The following is a 27,695-nucleotide window of genomic DNA, read 5'->3' on the forward strand; positions in this document are numbered from 1 at the left end:
GACTTTACTTCATGGCAAACAACATTAACAGTCTATGCAAAGGCAGAAAGAATGATATGGGTTCTTACAGTTCTGTTGCTCTGGTATTTTGCTGCTTATGGGGAACTGCATTAAAACTAAAGACTCCGGTCTTGCATACAACTGAGACACATAAAAAGGCAACAAATTACAATTTCAGTTGCACATACCTATCCAATTGTCGGACTGTAATGTTATAACATATGGTGCTCTACAAACTATATCTCACCTGCTGCCAAAGTGTGTGAAACTGGACCTGAAGGGACCAGTAATTTGAAACAGAGAAAAATAGTGAGGCTCACAAATGTAAATATCTATAAGTCCAACTCAATCCATTTATAAATATGTCTAGTAATCTATTCAAAATAATTTCTAGATCCCATGGGTATGAATCACTACTAACTATGTATCAAAGACAATCACAAACGTTTAGTAAACTAATTCATATTTTAAACATTCACCACTTTAAATTACATTTACATTAATTTACATTATTTATGATTTTTGACTTGAAAATACATCATCATATCTATAAAAAAACAACTCTAGTCCCTAAAAAGCTAATGTTTTCAACCATAAAACATCTGAATTCCAGTCCAAATGATATGGATTATGATCCACCAAAGCATAGAATGAATTGTCGGCTTATCTGGTCAGGAAATTGAGGCCAATCATCCTCGTGTTCCAAAACAAAGTCTCATTTTCCAGACAACCATATGCAATTTAATAGGTGTAAAACTTTGGTCCAATGTGTTGTGGCTTGAATCCTCAGCCCACTAAATTAGAACTTGTGGCCAAAACATAGGTCTTGGTAGATTGAATCTTCAGCCCACTAGTTTGAAACTTGTAGCCAACACGTGTTTCGTCCTACAACAGGACTTCTTCATGGTTTGAATCTGGTGCAGTTATTTTTTAAATCAATTAACACAATCCCTGTTTATTCACAAAACTTCAAAGAAAACAACCTCTGAGCCACCCTCGTATGGAGCGTCTCTTGAATTCATCGGCAATGTTCATTGCTACAAGTTTCAAACTAGTGGGCTGAGGATTCAGTCTACAAAGACCTAAGTTTTGGCTACAAGTTCTAATTTAGTGGGCTGAGGAGTCAATCCACGACACATTGGACCAAATTTTTACACCTGTTAAATTGCATATGGTTGTCTGGAAAATGGGACTTTATTTTGGAACATGAGGATGATTGGCATCAATTTCCTGACCAGATAAATCGACAATTCATTATATGGTTTGGTGGATCATAATCCATAACATTTGGACTGGAATTCATAAGTTTTATGGTTGAAAACATTGGCTTTTTAGAGACTAGAGTTGTTTTTTATGGATATGATGATGTATTGTCAAGTTAAAAATCATAAATAATGTAAATGAACGTAAATTAAAGTGGTGAATGTTTAAAATATGAATTAGTTTACCAAATGTTTGTGATTGTCTTTGATACATAGTTACTAGTGAATCATACCTATGTGATATAGAAATTATTTTGAATAGATGACTGGACATATTTATAAATGGATTGAGTTGGACATAAAGGTATTTACATTTGTGTGCCTCACTATTTTTCTCTGATACAACTGAGACGCTTTGGCTTTCTTAAGCGTTGCTGAAACCACACTGGTTAGCAGTACACTCGGAAATCACAATAAAGCAGGGCTCCAGTCCTTGAGGCGCGCAGTTAAACCACTTTTTTTTACTCGAATGTGAGAAACCACCACGAGAATAGGTGTTTATGAACAAATTCCCGTGTGAATGTGGTTTTCTCAACACATCTGTAGCCCTGAATCGATGTAAACTTGAGTTTACGGTTCAACCAGGACTCTGATATGTCCTGTAGTGAAGGCCTCTGAAGAGAAATTCGCCACCAGCTCGCGCACAAACTTTTAAGTGCGACCTTAACTTCCTGGTGTCCTGATGGCAATGGAGAATCCATGCAGCAAGAGCGCTAAAAGTGTAGATTGCATTGTGATGCCACTTGTGCGGAATGTGTGAAGAACTATTCAGCACAACTGTCACAGAAAGCACTGGTGATACTAAAATATACAGCGTTTTCTGTTTAGTTTGTTCCAGTACGTTTTGTGAAATTGTGTCTTTTTCTTGAGCATACGAGATCTATGTTAACATACCACGCAGGTCGACACCTAACAGTAAATTATTTTGCATCCTTTGGTAGAAAACGACCTATCTGGAATCCTACCGTGTAGATGCATTAAGGGCGATGCTGTGCACCCAATCAATACGAACATATCGTGATAACAATACAATGTTTAAAATGTTCTTGTTTTCAGTTCACGCCTTGTACAGAGTTAATACTAATGCATGTATCTGTTTCTGAAACATTTCAGGAGATTACTGCAAGATATATTCTAAAACATATAAAATCTCCAGATTCGATCCTACGTATCCAAATGAAACTTTACCCAGAAGCCAGAACCATACTTTCGCATAAGAACGTTTGTGCAGTATGTGGACAGGGGTTTTTGAATATGTGGCTGGAATGTGTAAAGTTTGTGGCAAAAACAAAGGTAATGAGATTTTTATTTGCTAAATATAACGTTAAACAATGTAGACGTTTCGGTAATTATGCTATCATTGACCTGGTTTTGCAGCACCAATCAATAATATTGTTCATAGTCATTTAACACATAACAGACTTGAGCAGGGCCCCTAGAATTATGCAACAGCGTAGTACCAAATTATGTGGCAGAGTTGGGTAAATGATGCGGCAAGAAAGTGTAAATTATGCGGCATATGGGAGCACATCATTTGGCTGTAAATTTGTCTGCATTTTGACTTTTTAACCTACATCAATACTGTCTGTGCAAACATTCACTTTATTATTACTAGCTTAACACTTAAATACAGCAATCAGTAACTGAAAGATGATCGAATACCCTTTTCAAACTTTTAGTAACAGTTGGTCTTTTGGAGTCAGAACAAATTAAAAAAGAACTGCTCCAGTGCATTCTGCGCAACGCCCGATCTCTCCTCAACCCCCAACATCACCACCGCAACCCCCGACAGCTATAAGAATATACACTGAGACTGCACCAGCAAACATGTCAGAGGCATCACCATCATCTTCAAGGAAAACATCCGCTGCATCGCCACCAATGACAACCCCACACCAGTCATGGAACACCTCAGCTTTCAACTACAAACTGATGCCAAGTCAACAGTAAGAGGCACCCTCGTATACAGAACCCCAGGACCTCCACTCACTATCTGCGATGCCATCTCCAACCTCATCGCCCCTCAAGCTAATGACTCTAATCAATACATACTACTTGGCAACCTCAATTTCCACATTGACGACCCCAACAACACCAACTCTACCACTCTCATGGAGAACATGAGCAACATCGGCCTCACCCAACTTGTCACCGACCCCCCGTACAAAGCTGGACACACACTCAACCCCATCTTCATCTCCAGAGACAGAGTCAAATACAACCACGTCACAGAACTTACTTGGTCCAACCACACCATCGTCTACTTCTTCATCTCCGGCGCACAGCCTACCATCACCAAGCATCACTGCTCCTCCCACCGCAGCTGGAGCAAGGTAACAGAGACACTGTAGACTCTGGCCCTTAGCACCACCCAACCCGAAGTTTCATCAGACCTAGACCAGGCCGTCCAGAACTTCTCTACCTAGATCACCGAATGCGCCAAAAGAGTTGTCACAATGAAGCTGGCAAAATCCAACAAAATCTCAAGACAAGCCAGCTGGCACACCCCAGAGCTCAGAACTACCGAGCGCAGCTGCTACCAACTAGAGAGGTGATGGTGCTCCACCAGGAACCCCACCGACAGCTGCCCACAAAGCAGCTTCTGCAGCTACCACCTACGCATCAACGAAGCCAAGAGAGCAGGCTTCACAGCCCACATTGAAACAGTAGCCAACCACATGAAAGAACTATTTAAAATAGTCAAGGAATACTCCAACCCAGCAGCCACAGAGAACGCAATCCACCCTTCCCAAGAACTCTGCAACACCCTCTCGGACTATTTCCACAACAAGATTGCCACCATCTACAACAACTTCAACCGCCAACCCACAGAGCTTAACCTCAACAGCCTCGCCCAGCCAAAGCACACCAGCCAACCAAACGATCTCTACATGGACCCTGCTCACCACACAGAGCTCCATGGCCATCATGTGACCCATCCATTCTGGAGTGCCCAATGACTGATGCCCCACCATTTTTTCAAACACTAAAACAAATCAGCACGGAACTCAGCAACATCCTCAACACCTCCATCACCATGGCAGCCTTCCTGGATAGATGGAAACACGTAGCGATCAAACCTCTTCTAAAGAAACCCTCCTCTCATCCCAGCTAATTAAACAATTATCAACATTTCTCTGCTCCCTTACCCTGCAAAAGCACTCAAGAAGGCCATCAACCAAACAGCTTACCGAATACCTGGGAAAAAATAACTTGCTGGACGTCTCCCAATCAGAATTCTGTGCCAACCACAGCAGAGAGACTGCACTTATCGCTGCAACAGACAACATCAGAAACCTACTGTTCCACAGAGAGACTGCAGCCCTGATCCTCCCTGACCTCTCTGCAGCATTTACCACTGCATCCCACCACAATCTCATCAAAAGACTCTGCAACAATTGCATACACGGGAACACCCTCAAGTGGATGGCCTCCTTCCTTACAGGATGTACGCAGAGCATTTGCTGCCTCCCTTCACCTCTGAACCTCAGGAACACTGTATGCAGCGTACCCCAAGGATCATCCCTCAGCCCCACGTTGTACAACACTTACATTGACGCTCCTCGCATACATCGTCAGATCCCACGGTTTCAACATCATATCTTACACAGATGACACACAACTACTCCTCTCGCTCAATGGAGACCCCTCCACCGCTAGAATAAACTTCTGTAATGCTATGACCAACATAGTCAACATAGTCAACTGTATGAAAGCAAACTGCCTCAAACTCAACTCTGACAAAAATGAGGTACCGATCTTCAGTAGAAACACATCTGGTGGCCATCCGAACACAGACGCACACCCACTCCAGCAGACCTCGCATGCAACCTCGGCATCATCCTCAACAGTGAACTTATCATGAAGCAACAAATCAACGGAGACACCTCCTCCTGCTTACACACCCTCTGCAAGCCACGCAGAATCCTCAGATTGATCCCAGTCAACACCAGAAAGACTGTAACCCAGGCCCTTGTCACCAGTTTCCTTGACTACAGCAACACACTCTCTTCCGTCATGTCCAGCCAGCTCCTCAAAACACTCCTGACCATACAGAATGCTGCAGCCAGACTCATCCTGGACCTCCCCAAACGGATCCACATCACCTCCGCACCAGAAACCTCCACTAACTCCCCATTCAGAAGAGATGCCAGTTCAAGAGCCTCACACATGCCTACAGCCTTACACAATCAAGGTCCAGCTTACATCAACCACCAACTGAATTTCCATCAACCCATCAGATTCCTGTGATCTGCCTCCCTAGCCCTTTCATACACACCCGAATCCTTTGTAGCCACAGCGCTGGCCATTCCATCTCCGAATGTATGATGGAACAGTGCATGCACTTACAACGCATGCCTTTACAATGCGGTAAGGACAATGCATGGTCATTATCACGCATGCACTTACCACAAAATGTTTTTACAATGCATATGCTTTTATCACGACTGTCTTTACCACAAAAATGTCATAGTAAAGGCATAGTTAGTAAAGGCATATGCATGGTAAAAACTAGAGGGAAGTATAGCATTTTATATATATATATATATATATATACACACACACAAACACACATTTCCACTCAAAAACCCTACCTAACCTAAACCCTAAAAATTACCTTAGCACCCCAAGACCCATACCCACCCTAAAACCTAAACACCCCTTACCACCCATACCCACCCTAAAAACTAAACACCCCTTACCACCCCAAATACCATACACACCCTAAGACCTAAAAATGCCCTTACCACCCCAAACCCCATACCCCCCAAAAAACCTAAATACCCCTTACCACCCCAAAACCCATGCCCACCCTAAAAAAAACCTTACCACCCCAAAACCCATACCCATACTAAAACCTAAAAATACCCTTACCACCCCAAAACCCATACCCATACTAAAACCTAAAAATACCCTTACCACCCCAAAACCCATGCCCACCGTGAAACCTAAAAAAGCCCTAACCACCCCAAACCCCTTACCCACCCGAAAACCTAAAAATTCCCTTACCACCCCAAAACCCATACCCACCCTAAAACTTAAAATACCCTTACCACCCCAAAACCCTTACCCACCCTAAAACCTAAAAATGCCCTTACCACCCCAAAACCCATACCCACCATAAAACCTAAAAATACCCTTAACACCCCAAAACCCATGCCCACCCTAAAACCTAAAAAAACCTTACCACCCCAAAACCCATACCCATACTAAAACCTAAAAATACCCTTACCACCCCAAAGCCCTTACCACCCCAAAACCCTTACCCACCCCGAAACCTAAAAATTCCCTTACCACCCCAAAACCCATACCCACCCTAAAACTTAAAATACCCTTACCACCCCAAAACCCTTACCCACCCTAAAACCTAAAAATGCCCTTACCACCCCAAAACCCATGCCTACCATAAAACCTAAAAAAGCCCTTACCACCCCAAAACCCATACCCACCCTAAAACCTTAAACTGCCCTTACCACCCCAAAACCCAAACCCACCCTAAAACCTAAAAATGCCCTTACCACCCTAAAACCCTTACCCACCCCAAAACCTAAAAATGCCCTCACCACCCCAAAACCCATGCCCACCATAAAAATCTAAAAATAGCCACATATATATATATATATATATATATATATATATATATATATATATATATATATATATATATATATATATAATTCAACCCACTTAATACTTGCCTGTACTTATCTTTAAAACCTTTACCATGCATACACCTTTACCATTCATGCCTTTACAATGAAATTCGTTGTAAAGGCATGCGTGGTAAAGGTATATTCGTGGTAAAGGTATGCGTGATAAAGCCATGCATGGTAAATGCAAATGCGTTTTTAATGCATCGTGGTAAATGCATTTTGTTGCATTCACTGCGATGTAAGTGATGTTTCCCTCCTTCTCCTACATTGCCGCCAAGACCTGGAACAACCTGCCCCTCCACTTTCGAACAGCACCCTCCCTTGCAGACTTCAGAAAGAAACTCAAGACCTGGCTTTTCAACAGAGACCTTGCACCCCAGCACCCGGATATCCCCAGGGGTGACAGTGCTGCGCTCTACAAATATGACTGATTGATTGATTGAAAGTGTAATTAAACCAGGGGAAAGCTTTATTTTGCAAACACAGTCTAAGATTTTATGAAGCAAATCCATCTTTAAATGTGCTTGGGGATAAGTTGTGGGCATTTTATAACTTTGTGTTTAGCGACACTTGCTGGGATTCACAAGATGTTGGAAGCATTATATATATATGAGAGAGGTCTTTTAAAATTCATACTTGCAAAAACCATTTCCTTGAAGTTTTTAAGAACTGCAAAATATATAACCAATATCTGAAGTATAAATGACAGACATTGCCCTTTATGCTGAAGTCTGACAGGAACAGATAAGTGGGGTTGAGTAAAAAAAGATAAAACATGTGACATTTATTTTACTTCATGTTATGTGATCAAGCCTGGCACCACTTTTTATATCTCCGCTTAAGTAGATTCTACGAGACTGTATAAGCTGTCTGGTGGCGAAAGATATATTGTGGACTTGCCAAGAAAATACAGGGGTTGGAGCCCACCCATTACTTACCACGGGTTGGCTTTCCTGTATCTCTCATTGGACTGCTTCTTACTTGATATCTTTTTTGTCAGTCGAGTGTCTGTCCCTCCCTTGGAGCTTTGCCCCTTTATCTACTTATTTGACTAGCTTGCGCCTGTACTTCCTGTTTTCTCTTTCAGTGGACTTCATTTTCCTTTTTGTTTAGGCACTTCATGAGAGTGCATCTGTTTTCCAGCTGTCTCCCTTGTGTGCTTTTCTACCCTCTCCCTACTCTCATTACCCAGGTATTTCTCTCTCACCACCTGCACTTGTGTTTTTTCACGTTAGCCTTTGGGCGTCTCACCCCCCACCAGGCTCCACATTGTGCTATTTCCTCCTTGTTCTCTCCCTCTTGTTGCTTCTTCCCACCCTCGTTGTTGCTTTCCCCCACTACCTTGTTGCTTTGTCCCAAGTCAACCTGTAGCTTCTCTCCCTTCACATGTTGCTTCACCCCCAATCAGCTCCTGTAACCCACTGACCCTTTATTTGTTTGTTTTTTTAAGTGAAGTGCTTTTGTACTACTTTTGTATTCACCATCCTATTGCACCATATTTATATATGCATTTATTTATTTATTTATTTATGTATTTATTTTATTTTTGCCAAGCTTCATAACAGCTGCAATGCTGAAGAGGGTGGCTAAAAAATATTAGCAAGGCCAGTAGGCAAGACTTGTTGACTTTGACAATACCTGTTTCAGAAGTCAGTGACACGCTTGCTGACCCACAGATCAGTGTATTATGGTACAATAGGCTGTTTTGGTTCTATGAGTTTCAACTTTGGTATTCAAGAATTTCTCTGATGCCTTCTTGGGTCTGTATGGCAGGATCATAAATTGTGTAAATTGCCAAGTGTTTAATTTACAAACAGCTGGTTACTGGAGGTCTGCTACTTATGGTCCAGTATGGTGTAACTACAGTTACCTACCATACAGTGCCAAAACATGTGTTTGTTATTCATAAGGAACTCTGATTGAGTCTGTGTATTGCCAAGGGCAGAGGTGTCAGTTACTCCAGGTATTATCAAAGATAGTCAGTCACAGCTGGTGGAAATTTATGGGACATAACTTTGAGAGTCTTGAGGTTTTTTTAATGAGTCTGGGTATTAGCAAGACCAAAGATAATACTGTCTGATTGTTTAAACAGGACTAAAGCTGTGATATTTATTTTTAGCAAAACGAGTAATAGTATATCATGGACTCACTCTCTAGAAAATGGCCATTTTATCTCAGCCTATATAGAAAACGTGAGACTTTGCAAGACTTAATTAAATGAGTTAAGACTTAATTTAACGAATCAAGTTAACAAGAATGGCCACTTGAAATTTTATATGCAAAACAGTCACAAAATTATCTGCATTAGATTGTGTAATTATGATGAGGGTGGATTTGTATCACACTATATTTTGAGGTCAATTTCGGTGACCAAGTAACCTGTGGGCATAACCATGGGGTATTCTGTTTTCCCCAGCAAATTGCATCTTTAAGGCATTCTTGAAATCTCTGAAACAAAGCAGTTATGATAGCAAAATTAATTATTGTGTTTTTGAACGATAGCCCAGTATTTCTGATGCTCATAAGTTATCTGTTCATTGCATTTGTGGTGTGCATTACTAGCTGTGTTTCAATATTGTTTCAGACTGAACATGTTTAACTGTTACACAGATATATTTTACTACGACACAAATGGTTCTATATGGGCACAATATGCAGCAGAGGGTCATGAGGTTGTTAAGCTACAGAAGGCTACTACATTAGGGTGGTGTTCCAAATGGTGAAGCATTAGATAAATTCCCAAGCAGGATGGTAGCTTATGGGGTCAGATGTGAATACTGAATACTTAGCCTAGAAACTGTATGATATTTTTTTCACAGTTTCAGTAAAGATGGAAAGTCTGCGCTGAGTTGTTAGTTTGATTTAAAAAAAAACACTTTGCTAATAAATTACATCATACACATACACTAAAGAGAAAAATCAGTCAGCACAAATTACCCAATAATCAAAGTTTCACCATATAAATATGGAGCAACACTGACTACCTACTTTATAGTTATAATGTACTTTTCACAATGGCCAGACCTCTGCATGCTCTCATAGGAAGTAAGCACCAATATTATACGTTGGGAAGGAATGTGAAAACCATGCCCAGCTTCTCAAATGTTACATTATGTACTATAATCTCTGCCTAGTAAAATGATGATTAAAATACAAAAAAAATCAAACGGTAGGGGTCAAAAATACACTAATCCCTAAATTTTAAATTTCTGTTCAAGACTTTGTTTCGTAGGAAGCCTGCTTTTCCTCCCAGTTGTAGGATGTAGTTTCAGAGTATCTTAAAATTTTTACTTTTTGCAATCCAAACCTGCTGGTGATGCTGTTGTGTAGCCATTTTAGCTATAGCTCCATGCATAGTATTTTAGCATACTAGGCATGCCGGTGTGCACTTTAACCTGGATATATTTTATTTGGCTTCATTTTATTACAGGGAGTGCAGAATTATTAGGCAAATGAGTATTTTGACCACATCATCCTCTTTATGCATGTTGTCTTACTCCAAGCTGTATAGGCTCGAAAGCCTACTACCAATTAAGCATATTAGGTGATGTGCATCTCTGTAATGAGAAGGGGTGTGGTCTAATGACATCAACACCCTATATCAGGTGTGTATAATTATTAGGCAACTTCCTTTCCTTTGGCAAAATGGGTCAAAAGAAGGACTTGACAGGCTCAGAAAAGTCAAAAATAGTGAGATATCTTGCAGAGGGATGCAGCACTCTTAAAATTGCAAAGCTTCTGAAGCGTGATCATCGAACAATCAAGCGTTTCATTCAAAATAGTCAACAGGGTCGCAAGAAGCGTGTGGAAAAACCAAGGCGCAAAATAACTGCCCATGAACTGAGAAAAGTCAAGCGTGCAGCTGCCACGATGCCACTTGCCACCAGTTTGGCCATATTTCAGAGCTGCAACATCACTGGAGTGCCCAAAAGCACAAGGTGTGCAATAGTCAGAGACATGGCCAAGGTAAGAAAGGCTGAAAGACGACCACCACTGAACAAGACACACAAGCTGAAACGTCAAGACTGGGCCAAGAAATATCTCAAGACTGATTTTTCTAAGGTTTTATGGACTGATGAAATGAGAGTGAGTCTTGATGGGCCAGATGGATGGGCCCGTGGCTGGATTGGTAAAGGGCAGAGAGCTCCAGTCCGACTCAGACGCCAGCAAGGTGGAGGTGGAGTACTGGTTTGGGCTGGTATCATCAAAGATGAGCTTGTGGGGCCTTTTCGGGTTGAGGATAGAGTCAAGCTCAACTCCCAGTCCTACTGCCAGTTCCTGGAAGACACCTTCTTCAAGCAGTGGTACAGGAAGAAGTCTGCATCCTTCAAGAAAAACATGATTTTCATGCAGGACAATGCTCCATCACACGCGTCCAAGTACTCCACAGCGTGGCTGGCAAGAAAGGGTATAAAAGAAGGAAATCTAATGACATGGCCTCCTTGTTCACCTGATCTGAACCCCATTGAGAACCTGTGGTCCATCATCAAATGTGAGATTTACAAGGAGGGAAAACGGTACACCTCTCTGAACAGTGTCTGGGAGGCTGTGGTTGCTGCTGCACGCAATGTTGATGGTGAACAGATCAAAACACTGACAGAATCCATGGATGGCAGGCTTTTGAGTGTCCTTGCAAAGAAAGGTGGCTATATTGGTCACTGATTTGTTTTTGTTTTGTTTTTGAATGTCAGAAATGTATATTTGTGAATGTTGAGATGTTACATTGGTTTCACTGGTAATAATAAATAATTGAAATGGGTATATATTTTATTTTGTTAAGTTGCCTAATAATTATGCACAGTGATAGTCACCTGCACACACAGATATCCCCCTAACATAGCTAAAACTAAAAACAAACTAAAAACTACTTTCAAAAATATTCAGCTTTGATACTAATGAGTTTTTTGGGTTCATTGAGAACATGGTTGTTGTTCAATAATAAAATTAATCCTCAAAAATACAACTTGCCTAATAATTCTGCACTCCCTGTATTGTTACAATAGCCACTTTTACAGTCTTGTTTTATTTTCTGTTTATCTAGCTGTTTATGCCTAGGCCAGCACTCTGTTCTCCAGCAAGACATTCTTGCTTACTCTGTGCTTCTTCCAAGTCTACAGCAAGATAGGTTGCCGATGAACGTGGTATAAGGTTAGTCTCCAGCATTCGTAGAAAACATGCATCCTTACGTAGGGACATTTTCTCAGAACATCAGCTGTTTTATTGTAAAAACACTTCCTTGTCCCTTACATGTTAGAGGGGGATTCCAGCCAGAGAACCACGACTGTATGCTGATTGCTGATTGCTGAATGCTTCGCTACATATGCTAACTCAGACTTCAGGCCTTTGCTCAGGTCTGGGGGATGATGTCTTCCCAGGGGAACATGAAGGGCAGAATTAGAGCTTAACACGCTGTGCCCTATACTAGCCTAGGTAGGAATAAATCTATTGACTGTAGTGACAATATGGTAGGGTTATTCTTATGCTTTACTCTCCTTATCACAATTTTAATATTGTCATGCTGTGTCGTCCTGGTTATTGCAGCTCACGCTTTGCTATCTAAGATGCAGTCGCTTCATTAAAATCATCATTGAAACATATACTGCCTCTGTTTGTCATTGTATATATGAGACTAATGTAACTGAGAGAAACGGATGAGACCTGAGTGACCACGGCTTCCCTGAGAAACCAGTTATGTCATGCACTCAGCTGCCCTATCATCCCTCCCCTTGGATAGAGATGAGGCACTGCTAGTTAGTCGGAGCAGAACCCGGATTGGACCGACACCTGTAGTGGATCAGACTGTCTCCCACACCGCAGGCGATTCTGCCACTCGAAATCCAGTAATCTCATTAGAATAATGAGAGCCTGCGCGACAATGCCAGGCCAATTATTATGCGTCCAGGAGGGACTGCTCTTGACTTTAAAGGTGGCTAGATGGGGTTTAGCCCTGGGAGAAATTAGAGCATAAGGCCATTAGGATCAAGAGACCAGGCATACTCACTTACCACCTTCTGTGAACTCTGGATTTGGAAAGCAATCAAGCCAACTGTTAGGCTGGCGCTCTGTGCCAAAGTATTCAAAACCTAAGGGTCACTTGGAAAGTGCAAGGAGGGAAGTGGATTTCACAGAAGTAACCGATTTTTGATCATCAAATTGATTCACATGAATTTTTATTAGATTTTGCGGTGCGAGCATTCGTTATATTCCCAAGATTTTAAAATGTTGCCTGTTAGGTTCGTAAAGAACTGGTAAGAAATACCATGTTGTATTCATTGTAAATATTGAAAACACACCCCTTCTTTGAATCTCTACTATTACTCTGGGACTAGCATGCCGAGGCTTGCCAGGTAATTTGAATTCAGTTAACCTCTGCAGCGGTTGTCGTCACCCTCTTCCTCTGTCAGGAGCAGGCGTAATCCTCTGCTCATGGATGTATTTCGTAGGAACGTTTTGCTAAGACTTTTGGCCAGCAGAGTTATTAACTTGGCCCAGTAGGGTATACCAAAGCCTGAATCGAATTAACGGCTGAATCGGAGAAAAGGGATGAAAAATATGAGAACTCTCCGGGTACAGCCAATGCAAAGTTGTTAATTTAATGCTGCTTGTGCCTACAATGTGAATATATAGTGGAGCACTACAAGCTTACAGCGAAGCTCGCTAGACACGCTGTAATCAAAAATAAATTCGATATTTATTTTTGAATGCCACTAAAATAATAAGGCCTGCACTGGCTATAAACAAAGTATTAAAGGTCCAATCTGTGACAGACTGTGTGTGCATAGAAACCAGGCTGAGTTGGAAAGTAGAACTTCTTGCCCAGCCCACACCTGTGCATGCACAAGATCAGATGCAACCAGCCCAGAGCCTCTAACACCAGTTATGCAATGGGCCTTATTTTAAAAGGCAAACACTGGTGGTTAGCACTCAAATCTATTCTACCAGAGCTGACAGTTACTCAGATTCAGTAAGTGAGACTCACAAAAAAGTTCCAAAAACAGGGTGGTCCAAAACTAAAATTCTAGAGGGCATACAAGGGTCTGACGTCCATTCTTCACACTCAACATTTATGCTGTATTGGTTTAAGCAGCTTGATATTCTGGAAGTCATTGTCCACTGAAGGAAATCAAGACTGTCCCTGTTTGTTTTATTTATGCATTATGTCTACTCAATTATTGCCTCATGTTTTGGGCAGTTGTAACAGGTTGTTAAGTTTGAGGTGGAATTTTCTACAAACAATTTGCCTGATTATGGGATATATATACCATTGCAGTACAATAGAGTAAAATGTAATGTTAAAAATGCTGCCAAATGAAGATTTGGCAAAGGTGATCAGGAACTATGACATTTTAAAGAAAAAGCAAAAGGAACTGTTAAAAAACCATCTAGGATGTCAAACTAAATATTAGTCTATTGGGAAAAGGTGACTCAGGCTTTCGTGCACTTTCAGGTCAACAGTTATGGAGTGCAACTTAGGCAAAGTCTACTATTATTCTCCTGTCAACAGTTTTACCTTCTGACTTAAGGACAAGATTTAGGTTTTGAAGGGTAGTAGTCTGTCAGTCAGGGTGATGGAGGACATTATATCTGCCACCCTAATCAGTGATGGCCCAGAAGTTATCTCTTCACCTTCAGATGAACTGCCAACATGGCACAATAAGTATGGAGGGCTGCTGCTGTCAGTTTAAGCAGCTGTCCACAAATAGAAAGTCTGTTTTTGAAAATAAAAAATATAATGACCCTCACAACTAGGGATCTTTTTCCTTTGAGTATGGGGGGGGTCGTTCTTTTTTAATTTTCTGTCTGTGACTGCCAGATTTTGTTGGCAGTGATGGACAAGAAAGCCAAAGCAACATTAAAAATAGCAGTACTGGCTGACTTTGCTAATGCTTGTTCTTCTTCTCTCATCCAGGTTCAGTACTGTTCTGAGTGCTAGGTGAGGTGGTGGAGCTCCTGGATATAGCAATCATTCAGCATTAGATGATCGGATTGCCCTATCTTCACTAAGTTCCCAGCGAGGGCTCTACTGACATTTCAGCAATTCCTTTGTCTTATGGCTTCAACATTCCCAGAAAGGGTTATTCTTGGAGTGTCCCACTATGCTGGAAAGTTGTCTCAGCTATTGAAGCTTGTCCAACCTGTTTCTGGGCTTCCCTCCAGTAGTGACACCTACTCAAACTGGTGCAGTACCCCTGCTACTCCCACCGACTTGAGAGGAGCCAGCCTGAGTGGGAATAGGCCATCTTCAAAGACAAGTTCAAAGTATAACTCTCATTCCACATAAACAAGAAATATTTCCGAGTTCCTGTCTGTGCTTTGTGTTGCCAGATGGCTTAAAAATTTCTCCCATCCCTTCAGATTCCTCAGATGAGTATACATAAACCTTCCATTGACTTTCTGTCAGGTATGCACAAAAGCCATGTGTTCTCCAGGAAGATCCTGATGAGGGTATTTTTTTATCTTTTCCAGCTTAAGCCTCAACTGGGAAAATCTAAGTATTATGAGTGCAGTAGGGAAAAACTTGTCAGAACAAGTTTATGGTCCTGCCGTGGATCAGGCAGAGATAAACAAGCTTTTTGATAGCTACTTCTAACCCCAAATCCCTAACCTTTTGAATATTCCCAAGGCATAAGACAGGTTCTGGAAACTTTTTCAGAAGTAGCTCTGCATGCTGTTAGGTGGCACATTGCACCGCCGCTCTGACGCCGTTGCTCTCCAGAAATCACACCCTGAGCCTATTTAGGCACCACTCCCATGCTCTGACATGAATTCCTTTCTTTCCAAGCCACCAGACGCTGATCTGGAACTACCTCTTGGCTCTTTGAGACCTTTTTTACTTCAAATAATTACAGCGTGGAAAGGAAATGTCACCTCACAAGATGGCAGGATTTAAACCTTGCAAGCACATGCCTGTGTCAGATCCTCACCAGGTTTGCCTGCAGTGCCTGGGGTCCAGTTACGTCTCTAAGGCCTGCAGTCATTGCTCGTCGATGAACTCAAAGGCCACATGGAACAATGAGGTGAAACTGTATCTTGCCAAGCACCAGAAGACTCCTCGCTAAGATTGGTCCAGGTTCAAATGTCAAAGGAGTCAAGCTTGAGGTTGATCGTCATTGTGATCCAAATCTTCGGGTAAGTTGAAGAAAGCACATTAAAAATCCAAGCGACGCTCAGCCCTTTAACCGCCACACTTGTACTCCTGAGAAGAGGCAAGAGTGTCACCATACCTCCAGATCTTGCTTCTGAAGCCGGTCCACTTCAATGCCAATGCTGCAACTTGTCCCGGCATGACCCAAGTTTCTGGAGCCACCTATAACACAGAGGCAGATCCAAGAGTTCTGTGAGGCCATGCTCTGATTTCTTTGGATCCCTTCCAACATGCTACCAATGGGTTCACGCTTGGCGCCAGTTGGACCCTCTAACACTCCCAACAAGCTTCCCCCAGATCCTGTAATGACTACACTTCTGATTCCTTAATTCACACCAGTTCTTGGAACATCAACGCCAATAGCTATTTTATTGCGCTGGAGGATGAGGTGCCTATTGTGCTGTCTGACTCCTATTTGGCACCTCTACACTCAGTTTCCAACAAGCCACAACCTAACTGCTTGACATCCCACTTTCACAAGGAAGATCCCATGCATTGCATTCCTTGTTTGGCACCGATTTGAACAACTATTATGATGCAGATAATCAAATTGGCCAAACCTACCATCAAGATAATTGTTATGATGACCTCCAAGATGCAAAATGGTCTTGACATCTCTTCTGATTCTGGCCATCTTACACCCCCATGTCCTGCTGCTGAAGAGAGTACATCTATAGTGGTGGTTATGCAGAGGGCAGCCAAAGTTCTCAACCTCTATCTTCTGATCTTAAAGATCAAAACTAATATAATGACTGAAGTTCTCAAGCCTGAGCAATCCCCTACTGAGCCCCTACTACCTTTTAACAAGACACATTAATACTCTCCTAGGATCCTGGGTCAGACCTTGCTCTGGCCTCTCATTAAATTGCCAAGATGCCACATACTTTCCCTGAATCACCCTGCATTTTTGTCTCAGCACCCCTCCCCTGAGAACTTAGTGGTGCAGGCATCTCCTAGTACTTTTGCGACTTTTGCAACTACTTCCCCGACTACTCCTCTGATAGGAGGTTTAAAAGAATGGAGACCTTTGAGAAGATGATATTTTCTTCCACCAATTTGACCTTGGGTTCGTCAATGCCAGTTGCCTGCAGGGCAGCTATTCCCACGCTCCTTGGGATTCGGTGGCTCAAGTTATCTCAGATGTGCCGGAAGACCTCCGACCTCTGGACGAGCCATTGCCACAAGTGTTGCCATTAACCACCACTCCTGGCTGTGGTTGTCACGTTTGTCAGGTGATGTCCATTCGTCCCTTATGGGCATGCCATTGATGGGACTTTCCTTTTTGGGGACAAACTAAATTCTACTCTGCAGTGGTTCAAAGAGAGCAGGACCACAGCACACTCCCTGGGCTTATCTGCTCTGCTTTGCCTGTGGCCATGAGTCCTACCTTTAATTTTGTGATTTCGGCAGCGGCATCTCATACTGCAACCACTGCAAGGTCCCCAGCCGTCTTCCGGCTGAGGTAATGGCATGCACTGACCCATGGTCAGCATCAACAATCCAGTCAGTCTACTGCCCCCCTCCCCCAGCAGCCTCACCTGCCAAACCACTTTAGAGTGCCCTTAGTGGAGCACTGCCACGCACTTGGAGGCAGGATCCAATGATTCTTGCTAGGTTGGCAGGTCATAACATTGGAAAGATGGGTCCTGCATCTTGTTGAGAAGGGACACTGTACCCTTCATAGCCACTCATCCCTCACCTTCCACGAACCCTGGACTGACTGACAGAAGATCACATGTGATTATGGCAGGAAGTGCAAGACCTTTTGGCCAAAAGGGTTATCGAAATGGTTCCTGCGCCCAAAGAGGGCCATGGGTGTTATTCCTGGTACTTTCTGGTGCCAAGAAAGGACAAAGACCTTCATCCTATTTTAGGCTTGCGGCCCCTCAATGCTGTTCACCAGAAAAACAAATCCAGAATGTTCACCTTCGCCCTGGTGCAGTCTTCCCTCAACCCTGGATGCTGGACGGTGGCATTGAATCTGCAGGACACCTATTTCCATACCCCCGTCCTGTGGGCTCAATGGTGTTACCTGCCGTTCGTGGTGGGACAGGAGCATTTTCAGTGCGTGATGCTCCCCTTTGATCTCACTAGTACTCCTTGGGTATTCACAAAACAGATGGTTGTGTGCAACAGCACACCTGGTTGGGAAGGTTGGGGATTACAGTCTTCCCCTATCTCAACGATTTGTTGTTGAAGGTGGGCTCACCCCAGGCAGCTGTCAACTACCTTCAGACTTTGGCAAACCTCCTGTCATCTTTGGGGTTCACTATCAACATGCGGAAGTCACACCTGACCTCTTCTCAAATGCTTCCCTTTATCAGGAACATTCTGGACACAGTTCGGTTTTGCACCTTTCTCTTGGAAAGGAGAGTCCAGGACAGTCAGGCTATTATCTCAATCTTTCAATCTGTGTCCTGGATTTCAGTGAGGTCAACTCTGAATCTCCTGGGATTGATGGGCTCCTGCATGCTGCACAGCATCAAGGGGCCCTCACCGACCACATCCAGATTTCAGAGGAGTCTGCAAATCATCTGCAGTGGCAGCTACTGCACAGTGTTTGGGTCAGCGACAGACCCCTCTTCCTGCCTCATCCAGAGCTGACAGTGGTGACTTATGTATCACTCCTGGATTAGGGCAGCAACCTGGGGGAGGCGGAGATCAGATGCCTCTAATCTCCGGCAGAGTCCTGTCTCCACATCAACCTTCTAGAGCCCACAGCCATCTGCTTGGGATGGATAGCTTTCCTTCCATCCATCAAGGGAAAGCTGGTACAGGTATGTTTGGACAACACCACAGCCATGTGGTATTACAACAAACAGGGCATGGTGGAGGCCCTGCACTTCTGGAAATGACTGGACCATCACCGCACTTATTCTGGTGTCGAACCACCTGGCAGGATTAATGAATGCCAGGGTGGAGAAACGTAACCATCGATGCCTAGCGGATCATGAATGGCAATTGCACCTTGTTAGAAATGGGGTCTTTGGTTGACAGTCAGGTTACCCCCTGTTCAAGCAAGGACCCTCACTCTAGTCAGGATAAAAGAGAATCACCCTCAGCTAACCCCTGCTTACCCCCTTGGTAGCTTGGCAGAGCAGTAGGCTTAACTTCAGATTGCTAGGTGTAAAGTATTTGTACCAACACACACAGTAACTTAATGAAAATACTACAAAATGACACAACACAGGTTTAGAAAAATAGAGAATATTTATCTAAATAAAACAAGACCAAAACGACAAAAATCCACAATTGACAAGTCAAGTTATCAATTAAAAAGCAAAAAGAGTCTTCATGAAGTTTTAAACACACACTAACACTGTTAGCATGAAAATGTATCTTGGGTGCGTCAAAAATAAACCCACACAGATGAGTGTGCGTCAAAAAGGGTTTGCAATGCGTCACTTTCACTCACAAGGGAGACCTTGCGCCATTTCTCCTTTTGTCCGGTCGGGCGTGTCGTTTCTTCTCTCCGCAGGAGAGCGATGCGTTGATCACGTCAGCACTCTCAGATCCAGACAGGCCTTGCATTGTTTTTACACATCCAGCGGTACTTGCGTCAGAAATCCAGCTGCACGATGATCCAAAAACCACGCAGCTCGGGTTGCGATCTCACCAGCCTCCGTCAGCAATGCTGCGTGTCGTTTTTCCAGCTCCGTGCATCGATTCTTCGGTCGCGTTACAGGCGAGCGTCGATTTTCAGCCGCGAAGCCGGTGGCACGTCAATTTCCCAGCTGCAGATCTGGGTCGCGTCGATCTTTTCCCCACACAGCGTTCTGTGCGTGGATTTCTTCCTCTTAGGCTGCCAGCTTCTCCTTTCAGGGTCCCAGGAACGGATGGGCACCACAGGGCAGAGTAGGACTCCAGGTGCTGGCAGAGAGAAGTCTTTGCTGTCCCTGAGACTTCAAACAACAGGAGGCAAGCTCTAAATCAAGCCCTTGGAGATCTTCACAAGATGGAAGGCACACATAGTCCAGTCTTTGCCCTCTTACTCTGGCAGAAGCAGCGACTGCAGGATAGCTCCACAAAGCAGAGTCACAGGCAGGGCAGCTCTTTTTCCTCAGGTCTTCTCCAGGCAGAGGTTCCTCTTGGTTTCCAGAAGTGTTCTAAAGTCTGTGGTTTTCGGTGCCCTTCTTATACCCAATTTCTCCTTTGAAATAGGCCTACTTCAAAGTAAAGTCTCTTTTGAATGTGAAATCCTGCCTTGCCCAGGTTAGGCCCCAGACACTCACCAGGGAGTTGGAGACTGCATTGTGTGAGGGCAGGCACAGCCCTTTCAGGTGTGAGTGACCACTCCTCCCCTACCTCCTAGCACAGTTGGCTCAGCAGGATATGCAAGCTACACTCCAGCTCCCTTTGTGCGCCCAACTGTCAAACTGACCCAGACAGGAAATCCACAAACAGGCAGTCACAGAAATGTTATAATCAAGAAAATGCTCACTTTCTAAAAGTGGCATTTTCAGACACACAATCTTAAAATCAACTTTACTAAAAGATGTATTTTTAAATTGTGAGTTCAGAGACCCCAAACTCAATATGTCCATCCGCTCCCAAAGGGAATCTACACTTTAATCAGATTTAAAGGTAGCCCCCATGTTAATTTATGAGAGGGACGGGCCTGGCAACTGTGAAAAACGAATTTAGCAATATTTCACTGTTAGATAAAACACATTACTATATGTCCTACCTTAACCATACACTGCACCCTGCCCTTGGGGCTACCCAGGTCCTAACTTAGGGGTGCCTGACATGTAAGAAAAGGGATGGTTTAGGCCTAGCAAGTGGGTGCACTTGCCAAGTCGAATTTACAGTTAAAACTGCACACACAGACACTGCAATGGCAGGTCTGAGAAATAATTACAGAGCTACTTATGTGGGTGGCACAACCAGTGCTGCAGGCCCACTAGTAGCATTTGATTTACAGGCCCTGGCACCTCTAGTGCACTTTACTAAGGACTTACTAGTGAATCAAATATGCCAATCACGGATAAGCCAATTACATACATATTTTGTAAGGGAGCACTTGCACTTTAGCACTGGTTAGCAGTGGTAACGGGCCCAGAGTAACAAAAACAGTAAAATCAGAGTCCAGCACATATCAACAACCTGGGGAAGAGAGGCAAAAAGTTAAGGGAGACAACGCCAAGGATGAAAAGTCCAACACACCTTGAGGAGGTGCAAGGTTTCTTCTGCGAATGGAGACAACCTTGGCTCTATCTATTTACGACCACTGAGAAAGAGCAATGTCAACAGTTCTTCACGTTGGAGTTTACAAGGTGTCTCTTGCTCAGAGACACGTACCAACTAGGGTGGAACTTGGGATTTCTGTATGCCTTCCCCTGATATCTCTTCTGCCCCTAGTTCTGGAGAAGATCAGGACCGACTGGGTCCATGTCATCCTAGTGGCCTAAAATTGGGCATTGAGAGCATGGTATCCAGAGCTTCTGGGCCTAAGCACCTGTCCTTCTATCAAGCTGCCCTTCCCGGAGGAACAGCTGTCATAGCAACGGGGCAGGGTTCTGCACCTGGACCATAGCAATCTTCACCTTGATGCTTGGAGATTAAGTGACGATAGCTGAACATCTTTCACCTTTCTCCAGAGGTGGTTGATGTCGTCTTGGCAGTCAGACGTCCCTTCTCAAAAATTGTATTTGGCATCATTGGGGCAAATTTGTGACTTGGTGCTTCACAAGGTAGATAGACCCTCTCTCGGCAAAGTTATCTGATGTTTTGTTGTTTGTCTCTCGCCCAGCAAGGCTTTGCTCTGGGCACAGTTAGGGGGGTATTTTGGGCTCTTTCTGCTTTCTTGTGGTTGCTGTATCAGCCCTTATTATTTAAGCAACCTGTTCTGATGTGTGTTTGAAAGGCCTAGAGCATCTGTTTTCTCTCCCTCCCTTTGTCATGCCACAGTGGGACCTTAACTTGGTTCTCACATATTTGATGCATACTCCTTTTGAGTGCTTCACAGTTGTCTCTTGTGGCTTCTCACCATCAAGATGGTGTTCCTCATCACCGCAACATCAGTACAGCTTGTTAGTGAGCTTTAAACTCTGTGTCAACTCATGGTACACCACCCTCTTCCCACACAAACTGGTTCTGCGAACATGAGCATATTTCTAGCCAAACATTGTGATGCTGTTCCACGTCGGTCAAACCATCACAGTGCTGGTGTTCTGTGCTCGGACCCCAAAAGAACACTGAGCTTTTACATCAATCATACCACAGAACACTGAGTGGACTATCATTTTTTTGTGGGGTTTGATGGAGTGGAAAAACACAAGGCCGTGCAGAAGCTGGCCAGCTCCAGCTGGTTTGTGCTGTACATTAATATCTGCTACACATTTATTTAAGAAACAGCCTCCGCAAGGACAGTGACCTCACGCCACCAGGACCAAAGCTGCTACTACTGTGTTGGCATGCGGAGTTCCTGTCTTGGATGTCTGCCAGGCAGCTATGTGGCTATCACTACATATGTTCACGAAGTACTATTTTCTGCATAAGCAGATTTACTGAGAGGGACATTTCACTAGCTCAGTCCTGCAAGGCTTTTTGGCTTGAGTCCATTCACAGACCCACCTCCAAATACGTACTGCTTTGGTATTTGTTCAAATGTTGAGAAATCTGCAGTTTGAAGGCTCTATCAGAACGAGTTACTTACCATGAGTAATGTTCTTTCTGGTAGAGATTCTATCTAATTGCAGATTCCTCACTAATCCTCCATATCTGTGAATTGAACTCTATCCAATACTAAGATCCCACATCTAGGAACCTGCACACTGGTCAGGAACAATTTGCTTTTAGGGCGCTGTGTCTGGGGGCACAGACAGCTTCAAAAGCAACAGTTCTCAGCATGCGGGAGTGGTTTTCTGGAGTGGCCGCAGTCCAGAGCCTTACTGCACCACCTCCTGGCACTCAGTAATACTTCTGGAACGGTTTCTAGATCCAGTCTGATGCCTGAGGAATATTCAAAAGGCGAGGAATCTGCTACTTGATAAAGACGCCACTAGAAAACGAGTTAAGGAAGGTAAGTAACTTGTTCTTCTAAAGACTTTCAGACATTTATTTCAGCAATCTAAGTTCACCAACGAATTTACTATTTAAAAAATATCCAGACGCTGTTAAGTTTACTTTTCTATGGCATTCCCTATACAAGTTATGGATATATGCTTGAGCCTATGCAATAAGTAATTGAGGCCTTTTAAATGCTCTTACTGAAGTGTCATGCTTGCTATATAGTTAGCACGCCTTGCTTCTACGCATTATGCAGCTTGGCCTTGTGGATGCAAAGACTCATTTTATAGGTGACTAATGTTATAGGTTGGCTTTTAAACACTTCACAAAAAAATTATACTGACATATTTGGTCAAGCCTGGACTAGAGCAGTTGAGCGCTACAGGGACACCCCTGATGCCATGTTTTTAAAGACTCCCTTGTGGCCCATATGTGACATATTACTTTTATGCCACTTGTGCAGTTTCAGTGGCCTCACTTAAAAGTCATATAATCTAGTTGCAATGAGCCAATCTAATCAACCTGTTTAGGGATCAGATCACATACACTAATATGTGTTTAACAGTCTCAGTGCACACAGATCCAGATATGCTAGCAAATTAGTACATACAAATAATGAAAAGAAACTCGGAGAGACCATGTGTAAAAGGTGCCGCCTGAGAGACCCCAGTTACCTCTTGTTACAAAGACAGTTGCAATAACTTATAAAAGAAATCTTTAGTTTAGATACTACCTACGAAATATGATGTTCCATTTGTAAGGGATGTGTATCCTAATATAGATGTACTACTGAAGGAAGACCTGTGTGTACTAATGTTATTATTAGCGTTTCAACTTTTGTTCAAATTTTTCATTACAGAAAATACGCATATCAACCAACGTGCACCTCCTACCAATTAGAGTTTTTCTTTGTTCGTACAAGTGCTTTAACCAAGAAGACCATGGATTATTTGGAGTCGCTGTACCATGAAGGCCAAACAATATATTGGAAGGGATGTTATCATTTTTTATTGGAGGATCCAGCTTGATGCATTTTTATACCAATAAAAGAGATTTGTGATAAAAAGTGATAATTACTTATTCTTAGATGCAGTGTACATATCTTTCCCCTGTGCAGAAGTGATTAATGAACTGTGAAGTGATTCCTTCAAAACAGTATCTCTCTTCTGCTTTCACAAATATGAAGTTAAGAAGAAACAAATGTAATTTGAAAACCACAGGAATTTATGCTTGTAAGATTTATAAAGATCCCTGTGTCATTACCGATCGGGGCATGTGGAAAATGGTAAATAAACAGTTTGTATAAGAGTTTTTTCCTGTTAGCCATGTTGGTGGGCGGGCTTACCATCTCTGTCAAAGAATCGTTTGAAAATGTGGCATATTTAGAATTCTCATCTAAAGTGATGGTGATCCCATGTGAAAACAGCCTACTCAGAATAGAAATACCATGGTCAAAAATGCACGAACGTCTAATTGTGCCGACAGACGTTTTGCAAACAGATGTGAGCACTGAGAAAGTCCTTCAATGCGAGGGTACCTTGTCATTGTACACATATCTAGTCTCCCTAACCTGTGGGGCTGATGGATTCCCTTGTATTTTGCGGACTTCCTTGAAAGTATTTCACTATTTCTTTAGTGGTCTTTCTTGAGGTGAATTCCAGGGGTCATCCAAGACTGGACAGCTGTACTGCCACCATTTCTAGCTACGTCATCACCAGACCTTGGCCTAGTTGATGGCAGAGCCAAAAGTTTATTTTCCAGTGGCATTTTCAACAACTAGAATTTCCCAAAGTGGGTAGTCCTAAAGTGGAGGCTCAGATGTGGAACCTGACATTTGTTTTTACCATTCTTTTTGCCAAACTCTTTGTTACCAACCTTCCTTTAAATCTTGCCTACAATGTTTCCTAAAAATGTTGCGCTGATTACAAAATGGTAGTCATTTATCAATTGAAAAGTTTATGCTATTCGTTTAGGATTGAGATCAGGCTAGTGTTGCCTAATTTAGTATGGCACTTCAGATTTTATCGGGTTTTACATGTTTTATAATGTTATGAACTGAAGGACCTTATTTCACACTGACAGCTGTATCACATAACATAACATGCTTTCTCAGATATAGCTAACTTGGTGTGCCCTCAGTATGCAATTTCTTTTCTACCTCATCAGTTTTACTCCATTTTACAATTTTTGTTTTACTCCGAGTAAAAAAACTTTATGATCTGTAGCACTTTGGATGAACATACTTCAATTGGAATCTATGGCCCTCATTACAACCCTTGTGGTCAGTGATAAAGCGGCTGTAATACCGCCAACAGGCCGGCAGTGAAAAAAATTGAATTATGACCATGGCGGAAACCGCCAACACAGACAGCCACTTTAACAAACCGACTGCCATGGCGGTAGCAACAAGCACTGTGGCGGTAACCACCAACAGCCAGGTGGAAGACAATGTTCCGCCCACTGTATTACAAGTACCAATCCACCACCTTTTCTGGGGTGGTACCAACGCCATCAAAAGCACGGCGGAAACATTACACAGAAGGGAAACGAGTCACTTCTGGACACTCAAGGAAGGACCACTATGCCATGGAGCCCGAACTAAGGGGTTACCCATGCTGGTCTACCTCCTCCTACACCAGGAATACCAACGGCGGCAAAGACGACCACGGTGAGTACCGCCCCTAGCACACAGGGGAGGGGGGAGGAAAAAGAGAGTGACACACACGCACCACGCAACACCACCACCCCCAACAACATATAGACAAACAGATGTAATAACATTACAGATCCACCCCGTACCCCTCAGGAATAATGCAAGGACAAAAGGAATAGAGTAAAGTGAGTGTAATAATATAAAGTTCTAGAAATACGTCCTCAAATCACAAAACAGTGTTTATATATATATATAGTTATATAGTTTATATATATATATACACACACAAATGAAGGGACACTGCCCAGTCCATAATGTCAGTGGGCCACAGGGCCATATCATATTGGCCAAGGCCCCACTTGACTCCTGCCTCAATATGGAGAGAACACTGCTGGGAAAGCAGGTCGAAAAAACACAGGCACCTCAGGTGGAAGGGGAAGGGGAAGTGGGGACCACCTCAGCCGGAAGATGATACAGCGCCACTGCTCCTGGAGGGGGCTACATGCCCACTGCGTGGTCCTGGGGAGTGCAAAGCCACAGTCTCTCTAGTGGGTGGGTTGCGCCCTGCTTGGTCCTGGGGAGTGCAAAGCCACAGTATCTCTAGTGGGTGGTTTGCCCACTGCTTGGTCCTGGGGAGTGCAAAGCTACAGTCTCTCGAGTGGGTGGGTTGCCCACTGCTTGGTCCTGGGGAGTGCAAAGCCACAGTATTTCTAGTGGGTGGTTTGCCCACTGCCTGGTCCTAGGAAGTGCAAGACCTCAGTCTCTCAAGTGGGTGGCTTCTCCACTGGCTTTGTGCCCAGTGTGCTTCATCCTGGCAAGGATGGGGTGAGTGGATGGCTTCTTCCATTGGTTCTGGAGGGGGCTTTGTGCCCAGTGATGCAGTACTTTGGGAGTGCAAGGTCACAGTCTCTCACCTGGGTGTCACACCTACAGGATTTGCAGGAGACAGGACGCACTACAGCCCATGGAGGCACGACTACACTCTACCCGCCGGCGGTGACGGCTGCTCAGTGGTGGCAGTGGTGGGGGGAGGCACCAGCCCACACCCTGCAGCCTTGGACAGCTGCCCACTGGGGCTGCTGCTGCTGGCAGTGGTGCTGGTGGCGGTGCAGGTGGCGGTGCTGGTGGCGGTGCTGCCAGTGGTGGGGGGAGGCTCCAGCCCTTACCCTGCAGCCTCGGATGGCTGAAGTGCCATGGCTGGTGTTGTGTGCTCAGATTCTGCTCCAGCACCAGGCCTCATATCCATCCTGCCTACGGTGTCCGGGCCTTTGTCATTGCCCTTGGCAGCTGGTGGTCCCTTCTTGCCCTTGACAGCTGGTGGCCCCTTTTTGCTTTTGCCAGCTGCTGGTGCCTCCTTGCCTCTGCCAGCTGGTGGTGCCTCCTTGCCTCTGCCAGCTGGTGGTACTTCCTTGCCCTTGGCAGCTGGTGGTCCCTTCTTGCCCTTGGCAGCTGGTGCAGGCACACTGGCTGTGCTGACGGATGTCTCCTTGCAGCCTCTCACAACTGCAGTAGCTGCCGAAACTACAGTGGCCCTGGACTGGGTGGCTGAGGTGCTAGCCTGGGTTCTGACCACTCTAACCCGAAGTGAAGGACAGGGAGGAGGGGGGAGGGGCGCGGCAGGGAATAGGTCAAGGGTGAGAGGAAAAGCTTTTTAGGGACACTGGGTTGGGAAGAGGTTGAAGGTTTGGGAGTGGAGGAAGAGGGAGTGGTGGTAGGAGGTGTCTGCTGTGTTTGGGTGCAGGTGCATGGGCTGGATACTGTTATGAGGTGGATGGCTGTTGGGTGTCTGAGTGCTTGTGTGCGTGTACTTTGGGAGGAGGGGGCACAGACACAGTGGGAGAAGACACGGGGACGTGTGCATGGATTTGGGGGTGGTGACTGCCAGTGAGGGGCGTGTACTGATAGGCGTGATGGTGACGGAGGCAGTGGGTGTAGATATAGTGCATGCAGGTGTGAGTGGAGACGCTACT

General features: G+C 44.0%; 1 protein-coding gene across 2 annotated transcripts in view; it reads left to right on the forward strand.

Annotated features, from left to right (window-relative positions):
• Window positions 1–24,380, forward strand: part of LRRC69 (leucine rich repeat containing 69) — a 182,256-nt gene extending 157,876 nt beyond the window's left edge. The window contains exons 7-8 of one of the 2 annotated variants that reach the window (XM_069220458.1): window positions 2,376–2,555; window positions 23,932–24,380. In XM_069220458.1, the coding sequence (XP_069076559.1) occupies window positions 2,376–2,555; window positions 23,932–24,042 (291 nt within the window). In that variant the 3' untranslated portion in view covers window positions 24,043–24,380. The remainder of the gene's footprint in view (window positions 1–2,375; window positions 2,556–23,931) is intronic. The other variant, XM_069220459.1, reaches the window with a different exon arrangement.
• The last annotated feature ends 3,315 nt before the right edge of the window (window positions 24,381–27,695 follow it).

Source organism: Pleurodeles waltl, chromosome 2_2 (assembly GCF_031143425.1).
Source record: "Pleurodeles waltl isolate 20211129_DDA chromosome 2_2, aPleWal1.hap1.20221129, whole genome shotgun sequence".
NCBI lineage: Eukaryota > Metazoa > Chordata > Amphibia > Caudata > Salamandridae > Pleurodeles > Pleurodeles waltl.